This window comes from Elephantulus edwardii, unplaced genomic scaffold, assembly GCF_000299155.1.
Source record: "Elephantulus edwardii isolate Elephantulus edwardi_28Jun2011 unplaced genomic scaffold, EleEdw1.0 scaffold00169, whole genome shotgun sequence".
NCBI classification, from domain to species: domain Eukaryota; kingdom Metazoa; phylum Chordata; class Mammalia; order Macroscelidea; family Macroscelididae; genus Elephantulus; species Elephantulus edwardii.
This window is the reverse complement of record NW_006399919.1, coordinates 4,226,591-4,237,669: the sequence shown is the minus strand read 5'-3', so window position 1 is coordinate 4,237,669 and position 11,079 is coordinate 4,226,591. Positions and strand designations below refer to the sequence as shown.

Genomic DNA, 11,079 nt, shown 5'->3' with positions numbered 1-11,079 from the left:
TTTTTTTTTTTTTTTAGAATTTGTCATTTTGAATCTCCCTTCAGATGGAAACACATTAACCAGGGACATGTTATCCCTTATCTGTATTGCTTTTCTTGTCATTCCTGGCTGAATGACGAGCTCAAAACTAGAGATGAGTCTATCGTATGCTCTTCCTTTGCCCTTGTGTCTCATTCAATCCATCTTCATATGTTTGTGAGTTGGTCTCAGCCACAGATGTGACAGGTGGTAACTTTTAGAACCACACCTTGGGAACTTAGAAGGGAGTTTGGGCAGACTTAAAGATTTTGAGGCAGAAATTGATGTGATCCTCCCGCAAATGGCTCAATTTCAAATATATTTGTGGAGAATCTGATAGCCTGTAGCCTTCAGACCACTGAAGAAGTCTGGTGAGTGCCTGGTCCCAAGTCATAGCTAGAGGGATAATCAGGACCAGGACCCAAATGTTCAACCAGCAGAGAGTCCAAAATATTTGAGTGTAACTGTAATTGTGTTTGTCACGAAAGATAAAAAGGGAGAACATTAATGCTTATTAAGGATTGAATACAGAATGTGACCTGGTGAGTTAAGAGAGACAGGATAAAGATGAGAAAGTACTTGATGGTGGAGGAAACATAGAGGCATATAATCATAAAGACAGAAAAAGCAAGGGGCTGCTCATAGTTAAGAAGCAACATTGTGAAGGGAAGTGAAACAAAAATATGATAAGAAAAAGCATATTCTTAGAAGTTAGAACAAGAAAATGTGATACTTGAATAATATGATTTACATAATCAATCTTACTGGCCTACACGCGTGAAAGTTGTTGACATGTGAATGGTTTATGTTACACACACACACACACACACACACACACACACACACACGAAGCTCTGTTGGGATAGTCTGTAGATAGGGGGTGGTACCACCTGGCAATTTTAATCCACCAGTGGATCTGTGCGACAAAGAGGCATAATCTCATCTGGGGTATTTTACAGGCTCAGAAACCCAACAGGGTTAACTATGAGTTGGTTTCAACTCAATAGCAATGTGTTTGAATTTGAGAGGATGTAGGAGTGCCATCTACTTCCTAAATGACATGCCTCTGGAAACTATGTATGAACTTTGAGAAACAATGATAGTTATTGAAAGGCTTCAGGTCTTTGGTTCATAGGGTTGCTATGAGTCGTGCTTGACTCGAGGGCAATCAAGAACAACAATCTATATCTAAATCTATCTATATCTACATCATCTATATCATCTATATCTGTATCTATCTATCTACCTTCATCACAATAAAAATGTAAAAACAATCCAACTCAGTTTTGAATTTGTGTTCTTCATAAACATCTGTCACTCTAAAGTGAGGTGTGAGAAGGACATGTGTGTCTATTATAGACACAGGGGTGCAGCACCTCACATCCTCTAAGTTCCTGTAGAAGATGCTGTTACAGTTGCTCACCCATAATCCTTGCACCCAGAGTATACTCAGGGGAATTTTGAGATCTGTATTTTTATGCTGAGCACTCTTTCCCCTAGAACTTCCGAAAGTCAACCAACCAGTCTATGTCAGGCAGGAGATGTTGAGCAATGATTCCTTCCAGAAAAATCTTCAGTCAATGGCATTAGAAAGTCAATCTCTAAATGATCTACCTCCATTGGTTGAACGGATTTACTCCAAAACACACATTTTGCAATCTTTTCTAGAATTTCCCTTTGGGGTTATGCTTCAGGTGCCCTCTGTGGTAGGTAGCTTAATAGTGTCTCCTTTGTTTACTCCCCTCTTTCATTCCCCATTTCTTTACCATATTCTCTGGATATGCCAAATAAAACTTCTACACTTGAATCTTTGTCTCAAGACCTGCTTCTTGAAAAAAAAATTCCAACTTCCCACTCAAAATAAATGTCTGTACAACATCTCTGTCATTTCTAATAAAACTATGAACTATGACAGACAGTCTAATAGTCTTAGGAATTTATTTTCCTAATATAGAACTGGTGAGATAGATTGATTCAGTGACTGGGGTAATGGGGGTGGGTGTGTCAGAGACTATAAGATTGGCAAAAGATAGAGCAGGGTTTAGAGCTTTTGTACATAGGGTCGTTAAGAGTCGCAGTGACTTGATGGCACATAACAACAACAACAACATCAGCAATAACGCAGAGCTAGTAGCTGCCTTCTCTAAACTGTTACGCATGGTCTTTATTTCCGTTATATACGAGAAAAATACATACCACACTACTTTTTAAGCTTCTGCTGTATTCTTGCAAAGGAGGTGAAGAAACATTATGAATATGTTTGAAAGAGACTTACAGACCCAAGTCAAGGTCATTAAAACATGTAGATTTGTCATGGAGAGAAATGGTCACAGAACTATGTTAACGTTTCAACAGTGAGGACTGCTGTAAGAGTACCACAGCTTTACCACATGGGATCTGTTCCAACACTTAAGTATATGCAGCATAGCTGTTTATTTTTTGTGCTGGGCAGAGAGAGAAATAATAAATAAATTCATAGCACTAAGAGGAAATAGACTTGCATAAATTATCAAGTCTATGTAAGTGGAAATTACATATGAAATATAGAAATAGAGTAGAATAGATGACATTAGATTTAGGGATTGGATTCTGTGTCAAGAAATTTTTTAAAAAAAAATGAAAATTCAGCCAGCTTAGTGGTAAAGAAACAGTTTTTGAAAGATAAAAGGATTCCCTTAAGTGATAGCATTGTGGGTGATATCAACAAACGGTTGATAATGGAAGAATTCTTCCTAAAATACATCACAAAACTAGTAAAAGAAGTAATTTATTTATCCAACTTATGGTCTCTTGGGACTAAAGTGAAAAAAATAGAAAAGAATATTAGCATCAAGGATCTTTGGTTTTTCTGGAATTTCTAGATGTTGCATTCCATGATGAACAGAACCATCTGGTGTAGTCTTCACTTATCATGATGAAACTGTCATTTCTTGTTGGTAGAGGGAGTGACGGCTACTCTAGACTCTTCAGGAGAGCAGAGAAGGGATTTAGAGCTTTGGTAAGAGTGGGGAAGGCTGTAGGTATTTTACACATGCCATAGATCAGTATGTATTTGACAGCCAGCAACAAGAATTGAAGGAGGCTCAGAGTCAAGAGTGTGCTCAATGGAAAATGGTTCCAAAAAAAAAAAGGGAAAAGAGCACAATTAACCACAAAAAAGAGATAATAACGTCCTTACTATGCAATTACGGATGATCCAGATGGCAAAGGGGAGGCGTGCTAGGTCCGGTGTGGCCACAGAGCATTCCAGGATGCTCAACTTTTGAAAGAACAGGTTCAAAAGCTGAGAGGAAGGGCACATAGCCAAGGATGAATACAAAGACTGGATGCCCTTGTAATGATCTTATCAGGAAGGCCAGATCCCAGAATATGCAGCACTTACAAGATTGCTATGGAGAAGGAAAAAAAAACCCCTTTTCCAATCAGCTTGAAAGCTAAAAGAATAAAGGGGACACAGACAGCCTCACTGCTTCGAACTACAACATAATGGGTTCAGCTGGAAGAGAGAAGTGAACCTATTTAAATCCCATGGCTTCTGTTTTGCTCCAAGGAGTTACACTATCTTTTGTCGCTCTTGAGAGGTGATATTAATTAATAGCAGGATAAGTAAGGAATTTTTTACTTGCTATGGAATTTTTTTTAGGGGGGGAAGAATACACTAAGGTCCACAGGACAGAGGAGAAGTCATTCTATCTACCCATGTCAATCAATTTCAAATTCCCAGACTTCATTGATTATAATATTAAAAACCACTTTACGTTGTTGTTAGGCTCCATCACATCTACTAAAATGTACAATGACCCTGTGAACAACTGATCCGAACCTTCTTTTATCCTGTGCCCTTCTTGCAAACTCAAATCTATGTGAGCTCATTGTTATAGTCACTATGTCAATCCATCATAGTGAAGGTATTTGTCTCATTCTTTGACTTTGTACCTTCTCAGTCTGATGCCTTTTGCCAAAGACTGGGCCCTCATGACAACATGCCCAGAGTATGTGAGATGAAGCTTCACCATCCCTGCTTCTAAGGAGCATTCTGGATGCATGTCCTTCCAAGAGAATTTGTTCTTTCGGCAATTGGGTGACTCTTACTATATAAATAATTTCTAGGTGTTTTCCATATTTTTCTAATTATTATCATTATTATTATTAAAGTTTATAAGCCAGTAACATAAATACCAAGCCCAAGGTGGGTGATTTTAATCTGCGGCCCTCAGGCTGGGTTCAAATTGTTTTCCTGTCATACATTCTTCTAGGTGGGATAGCACTGGTCTGTGCATTGCTGTACAGAGGTAACTCATAGTTGCTGTGATGCTGAAGCCTGTGACAGTGATGTGCTAAACCTGGTAATGGGCACCCATGGTGGACAGTGTTTGCTGGAGCTTCCCAACTAAAACAAGCCTGGAAACAGGAGCGGCATCCACTTCCGAAATGGCTTGCCTTCGGAAACTCTATGTAGAACAGTGCTCAGGCCATTCGTTCATAGGGTGGCTATGAGTTGTCTACGACTCCATGGTACCTAACAACAACAACAACAACAACAACAACATAAATAGAGGGAGGGTGGTTTAGTTGTAAGGAATTCCACTGGCAATCCCTCCTGTGCTGTTTGCCTCCTCTGAAAACCCACTGGAAGATCAGCTGTGGTTCTGTTTGACTCCACAATACTCAGCAAGATAACATAAAGAAACAGAGGGATCTCTGATGGCATAGTTGTGATTCAAATCCATCAGCCATTCTGTAGGAAAATGAAAAATAACCTTCTACCTTTCAGGTCTGTAGCCTTGGGAGCCCAATAAAGGATGGCTATGAGTTAGAGCTGAATTTATAGCAGGGAGTAAATAAATGAGTGATAAAATACATGGCAGGATTATCTTAATTTTAAAATAATATCTTTGTCCTAAAATGAGAGTATTAAGGTATGGAAAAGCTAAGGGTCTAAAGTCTAGCTAGCAAGTGATAGAGCCAGGATTTGAACCTCGAGACAGGGAGTTCAAATGAAGCCTGGGAGCACAGTGGTTGACGAACCAGCTACTAATCAAAGGGCAGGAGTTTGAGCATGCCAGCAGCTGTGTAGGAGAAATTCGAGACAATTTAGTTTAATAAAGATTTTCAGCTTTGGAAAGGCTACAGGGAGGGTCTACTCTGTTCTATAAGGTTACCATGCATCAGAATTGACTCAGTGACAGTGGGTTTGGCCAGAGATTTTTGCTGCTCTGAGTCTAGATTTTCTGCTTTCAACTATCATAAAATGTCAACTTTTGGATAAGTAAAATACTGGAAATGTAACTGCAGATCTTTCTCCGGAATCTTGAAGGAGTCAGAGCTTGACTGGATCACTAAGAACTGGAGAAGGCAAATCTGGAATTTCATAAGCATGAAAACAGGTGAGTTTCAGAAGCAGAAGCTCCGGGGGCCTGGCACGGATTCTGGTAAAGCTGCGGAGTCAACTGGAAGCAGATGGATTGTGAATGCTCGGAAAAGGGAGCTTGTGAGCCCTGGGAGGCAGCATGCTTATAGCAAGGATAAGTTAGGCCCAATTAACTTCATCTTATCATCGGATGAGGCCACTAGCCTGGTGGAATGCTGAATCTTGATCTCAGCATAGCATTCAACACCCTCAGCACTGAGATTCTCCTTTAGAGGCTGAAAAACAGCACAGTTGTTAAGGGCAGGTAACTCCACACTTGTGTGGGTAGTTGATCAAACATATCCAGGCAGAGGTGATAAATGAATCATCTTCAGTGCTTAACACTTATGTCTGACGCATAAGAGATGAATGATAAATATGTATTGAATGAATGGGTCATGAAGGAGGCCCCTAATTCTGTGTTGATCTCCTAACCTATCTAATATTCTTCTTCATCGATGATAAAGATTAAAGTCATCAAACTTGCTGGTGATGCAAAGTTAGGAGGCCAATTATTTTCCTGGGTGACTAAAACTAGTTTTTAACACAAGAATGTGCTGAAAACAGGCTATTGAGGCTAGTTTTAAAAGTAATTCTGAAATTCCTTATTGAATTTCTTTTTTTTTTCCTTATTGAATTTCTAAACAGCAATTAGGCAAATATAGAAAGACGGATCCTTTATTGGAAAGTGATTCATGTTTAAAAAACCTATCTAATGGTTTTGATTGACGATAAGATCCTTATCCGCTGAGAGGGCTCTATGACGGCTCAAGACACTCACGGTCTCTGATGGCCCATTAATAAATGTTTTACAAATGAAGGCAGGCAATGGTCCTGTGGTATATATTAATCAAAGCACACCTGGAGGCCCACTGTCAATCCCAGTGGCTACATTTTTAAAAAGAAATATAGACAGAAGACTGAGTTGTATCCAGAGGTGACCAGAATGATCAAGAGTCTGTAAACTTGTGCTAAGAGAAATGATGGCAAATTGGGGGAAGATAAATCTTAAAGGCTTAGAGCCAATATTTGGCTCAGAGTCCAATGGATCAAAGTTAGAGAATGCAACTTTTATTTCAGTATTAGGAAGAAAACAATGAGAACGATTCCTAAGGCAAACGGGCCAGGTGGAAATGTTACCTACTGTAATTCCTGGAAGTATCCAAATAGACTTTATTAAGGTTAGCAACCAGGGGTGCTCCTGACAGGAAGCTAATCCAAGAACTGGTGGAAAACTCAGAGAGATGGCTTTAGATTATCTTTCAGTCTTTAAATTTCCAAGTCTCTGATTATGACACCTTTCAGAGTCATCTTCTATACCTTGACATTGAAGAAATGGCTTTCTGTATATTTATACATAGATTTGTAAAAGAGAGTATTTAAGGCCTTGCAGATTATTTTGGTTTGTATATCTTTCTCTGAATAAATAGCCTTGGCTCACATAGAAGCATTGTGGTCAGCAAAGCATCCCACCATACAGCATATATCATGAAAAACGTCAGTTCTCAGCCATGTACAGTGAGTGGGTGACTTTTTTTTCCTTTTTTTTTTTAAAGTACCCTAGAGTTTATTGACTTCTGGTAAGCACAAAAGAACAGAACAGAAATCACTCTTTGCTTTTTACCATCCCGCCCGTAGCACCTTCTGTCCCCATCATGCCATATCATTAAGAGGATATGAATCAAGGTCATAAAAGCCCAAGCTGTTTGATTTGGAATGAAAGAAAACCAAAGAGAACAGATGATACATAGGATGTGGAAATGAAGTTCAAGTTGGACAAAAGCCCAGTTTTTCAGCAAAATCCAACTTGATCATTTTTCTCTTCTGCTTTAGAGGAGAAGTGACTGCGCGTTACATGTTCTTCTGACCTTCGTGGCAGTTCCAACGGATCCATTTGTCACGTTCTGTCAGCTCGTTTACAAGTTCCGATAGATTTATAATGTCATGGGATTTATGGTGATCCAGCACAGGTAGAAAGAGGGGGTATTTATGGCATGAAGTTTTTCCAGGTTTTAATTTTCTTTTTTTTTCTACTCAAAGTGACGAGGGTACTTACCTTTCAGGTCAGTTTTCCTTTGGCGGAATCACTTTGCAAACTCAAATTTGGAAGTAGGTGAGAAGAAAACCTACAACACGGAGTGACTTACCTGGTTGGTGCTGGCCAGCTCCTGCATTAAGGTGATGTGACTTTCATCTTCAACGTTGACACGAAACACCTTCTCACTGAAAGGTGAGCAGAAGGGAAAAATTTTAAAAGGGCCATGCACGCGAATTTTAGGGTTTAATCTTCAGTGTAGGCAGAGGAGAGGATTTGTTTGCATTTAAGAAGCTGCTGACTTACCCTTCAAAGTGCTCACCGGCGTGGTGAGCGGACACGAGGGCCACCGATACGAGGAACAGGAACGCCAACATGGTGCCCGAGTAGATCTGTGGTGTGGCTTTCGCTGGCTTTTATAAATAAGCCAGGTTGTTCCTTATTTTCTTCTCTTGATTGCAAATATGTGTATAATCAAATCTTGATTAGTGATTTTCCCAGCCTTGCTGACTTGGCGGCTGGGGGAAGACTGAGATAATATCTCTCACAACACCTGTGGAAACAGCAAATAGCAAATAATCTCAAGTTCAAACTACTAATTTGGGTGCCAGACCTTGAATAATCTGGAGGTAAGTGAATTCTAGGTAAAAACCCATTTTTTTCTTGTAGTCTTTCCCCCTTAACCTTTTGTTTTGGAATCAAGGCATATACAAACAAAAGAAATTATTTGCATGAAAATGTACAGTTTGGTGAGTTATAACAATTAAATGCACTCAGGTAACAAATTTCCCACTCAAGCTGTTGTTGTTAGGTGCCAACAACTCATAGCAACTCACGAACAATAGATATGAACCCTGTCCTAGCCTGTGCCATCCTCACACTGCCGCAATCACTGTGTTAATTCACCTGGTTGAGGTTCTTCTTCTTTTTCACTGTCCCTCCACCCTTCCAACCACGATGTCCTTCTCCAAGGAATAGCCTCTCTTAGCAACATGTCTAAAGTATGTGACATGAAGCTTTATTATCTTTGCTGCTAAGGAGCAGAACGTTCTGGTTGCAGTTTCTCCAAGACATTATTTGTTCTCTTGGCAGTTCATGGGATGCTCAATACTTTTCTCCAATGCCACAGTTCAAAGGCATCAATTCTTCCTCTGTCATTCTTACTCATTGTCCAGCTTTCTGATGCATAGCAAGTGACTGAAACAACCATGGCCTGAATAAGGCACACCTTTGTTTGGTTGGCCTCAAACCAACCAGCCTGAACCTGGTGCAACTTCATCAACATGTAGAAGTTTCTTCCAGGAAATTCCTAGTCTATTTCTGTACTCCCTCAGGCAACCACTACTATTGTTTTAATTGATTTTTCTTGCAATGGAACTTTTCGTAAACAAGATATTATGTATACTCCCTCCCCCATCCAAGAGAATGTTTCTAAGATTCATCAGTTGTTTTATCTGGTTATTGAAAGTTTCTTTTACTGTTGAATAGTACTCTGTGAATGACTATTTCACAATTTGCTTATCTGTTCTCCTATTAATGGATGTTTGTGTTGCTCGCAATTTTGTGTTGTTATAAATAAAAACAAAACACACATTTGTATAAAATGTTTTTGCAGACTTATGCTTTATTTTTTGGAAGGTAATGATAAATAATAATACTGTTATTATTATTATTATTGTTAGTTGTAGTCAAAGCGATTGTGACTTATAACAACTTCGTGTGTTGCTGTATGCATAATAGATAATAAGATTCTGCCAACCCCGGTTGCGCTGTCCCATTTTAATCTTTCACGTGAATCCAGTGGCTCAGAATTCTCTACAGTATTTTGATATTGTTAGTAATCTTTTAAAAATATTGGTAAGTTTTTAGATGAATGGGATCTTTTAAGACTCAAATCCCTATGCACATCCAAAAACTTCTCCAACAGGGTCAAAAGGGAACCACAGACTGGGAAAAAATATTTTGTAATGACATATCAGACAAGGGAGTTATATCTAGAATTTATAAAATACTCCAGCACGACAGCAAGATAAAGGTAAGCAACCCAATTGAAAAATGGGCACAGGATAGAAACCGACACTTCACCAAAGAAGACATTCAGATAGTGAACAAACACATGAAGAAATGTTCAAAATCCCTAGCTCTAAGGGAGATGCAAATCAAAACAACTATGAGATATCATCTCACCCCAGTCAGAATAGCAAAATTTAGCAGAACAGCAAACAACCAATGCTGGTGAGATGTGGAGAACCTAGAACCCTTATTCACTTTTGGTGGGAGTGTAAAATGGTGCAACCACTGTGGAAGGTGGTATGACATTTTCTCAAAGAGTTTCAAATAGAGATACCATTTGACCCAGCAATTCCACTACAGGGAATATACCCCACAGAAACCATAACTGCCACCCAAGCATACTCATGTTTATCACGGCTTTGTTCACAATAGCAAAGAGTTGGAAACAACCCAAGTGCCCATCAACAAACAATGGATAGAGAAGCTCTGGTATATTCAAACAATGGAATACAACACTGCATTGAAAAATAGGAACTCCAAAACAGCTATGAGATACCATCTCACCCCACTCAGAATAGCAAAATTGAACAGAACAGCAAGCAACAAATGCTGGCCAGGTTATGGAGAAACTGGAACCTTTACTCACTGTTGGTGGGAGTGCAAAATGGTCCAACCACTGTGGAAGGAGGTATGATGCTTTCTCAAAAAGTTGCAAATAAAGATACCATTTGACCCAGCAATTCCACTACTGGGAATATACCCCAAAGGCACCATAACTGACAGCCAAGCAGATATATGCACACCCATGTTTCTCCCAACTTTGTTCACGATAGCAAGGAGTTGGAAACAACCTAAGTGCCCATCAACAAACGAATGTATAGAGAAGCTGTGGTATATTCACACAAGGGAATACTACACTGCATTGAAAAACAAGGAACTCGTGCAATATTATTCAAAATGGGTGACCCTGGAGGACATTATGCTGAGTGAATTATCTCAGTCACAAAAGGACAAATACTGCATGGTGCCACTGTTGTAAAACGAGACTGACATTGGGGTTGAGGGGAGATTGATAGATGGGATAAATAATGTATACTGCATTGAAACAAATGAAGGAGAAAACTGTTTAGAAGGGATATATGATTAGGTATTATTTTCATGAAAAAAGTCCAGAATGAAGGCTGCACAGTGGAGTGATTGGGGGGAGGAATTGTATAACAATGAAGGAATTTTTCTTTTACTTTTCAAAGAGCAGAGCAAACTATTTGTGAGGGGTGGGCAGGGTGAAAAGTGAAACAATGAATGAATTGAAATTCAAAGTCTCTGTAAATTTTCACTAAAATTAAGAATAATAATAAAAAACAAAGAAAAAAATGGTGGTAATTTGTCAGTGTGAATTTGCAGTGAAGTGTAGTTTTCATTTTTACTTTCTTGATGAATAATAAAGTTGATCAACTTTTCAGGTATTTATTGACTTTTTGCATATTTTTTTTTTTGGTTAGAAATGTTATTTATTATCCCTTTCCCTGTACAGATTGCTTTTCAGAAACATGGGAGCATTTTCCACATGCTCATAAAATGAACAACTCACATTCTGGCAACA

The 11,079-nt window shown here is 39.0% G+C and overlaps 1 protein-coding gene across 1 annotated transcript in view; it reads right to left on the bottom strand.

The window, feature by feature from the left end:
* The window catches only part of CPB1 (carboxypeptidase B1 (tissue)), a 45,678-nt gene extending 37,838 nt beyond the window's left edge, over nucleotides 1-7,840 (bottom strand). The window contains exons 1-2 of the mRNA XM_006895559.1: nucleotides 7,770-7,840; nucleotides 7,576-7,651 (exon numbers count right to left, since the gene is read on the bottom strand). Of these exons, the coding sequence (XP_006895621.1) occupies nucleotides 7,576-7,651; nucleotides 7,770-7,840 (147 nt within the window). The remainder of the gene's footprint in view (nucleotides 1-7,575; nucleotides 7,652-7,769) is intronic.
* Nucleotides 7,841-11,079: the final 3,239 nt, after the last annotated feature.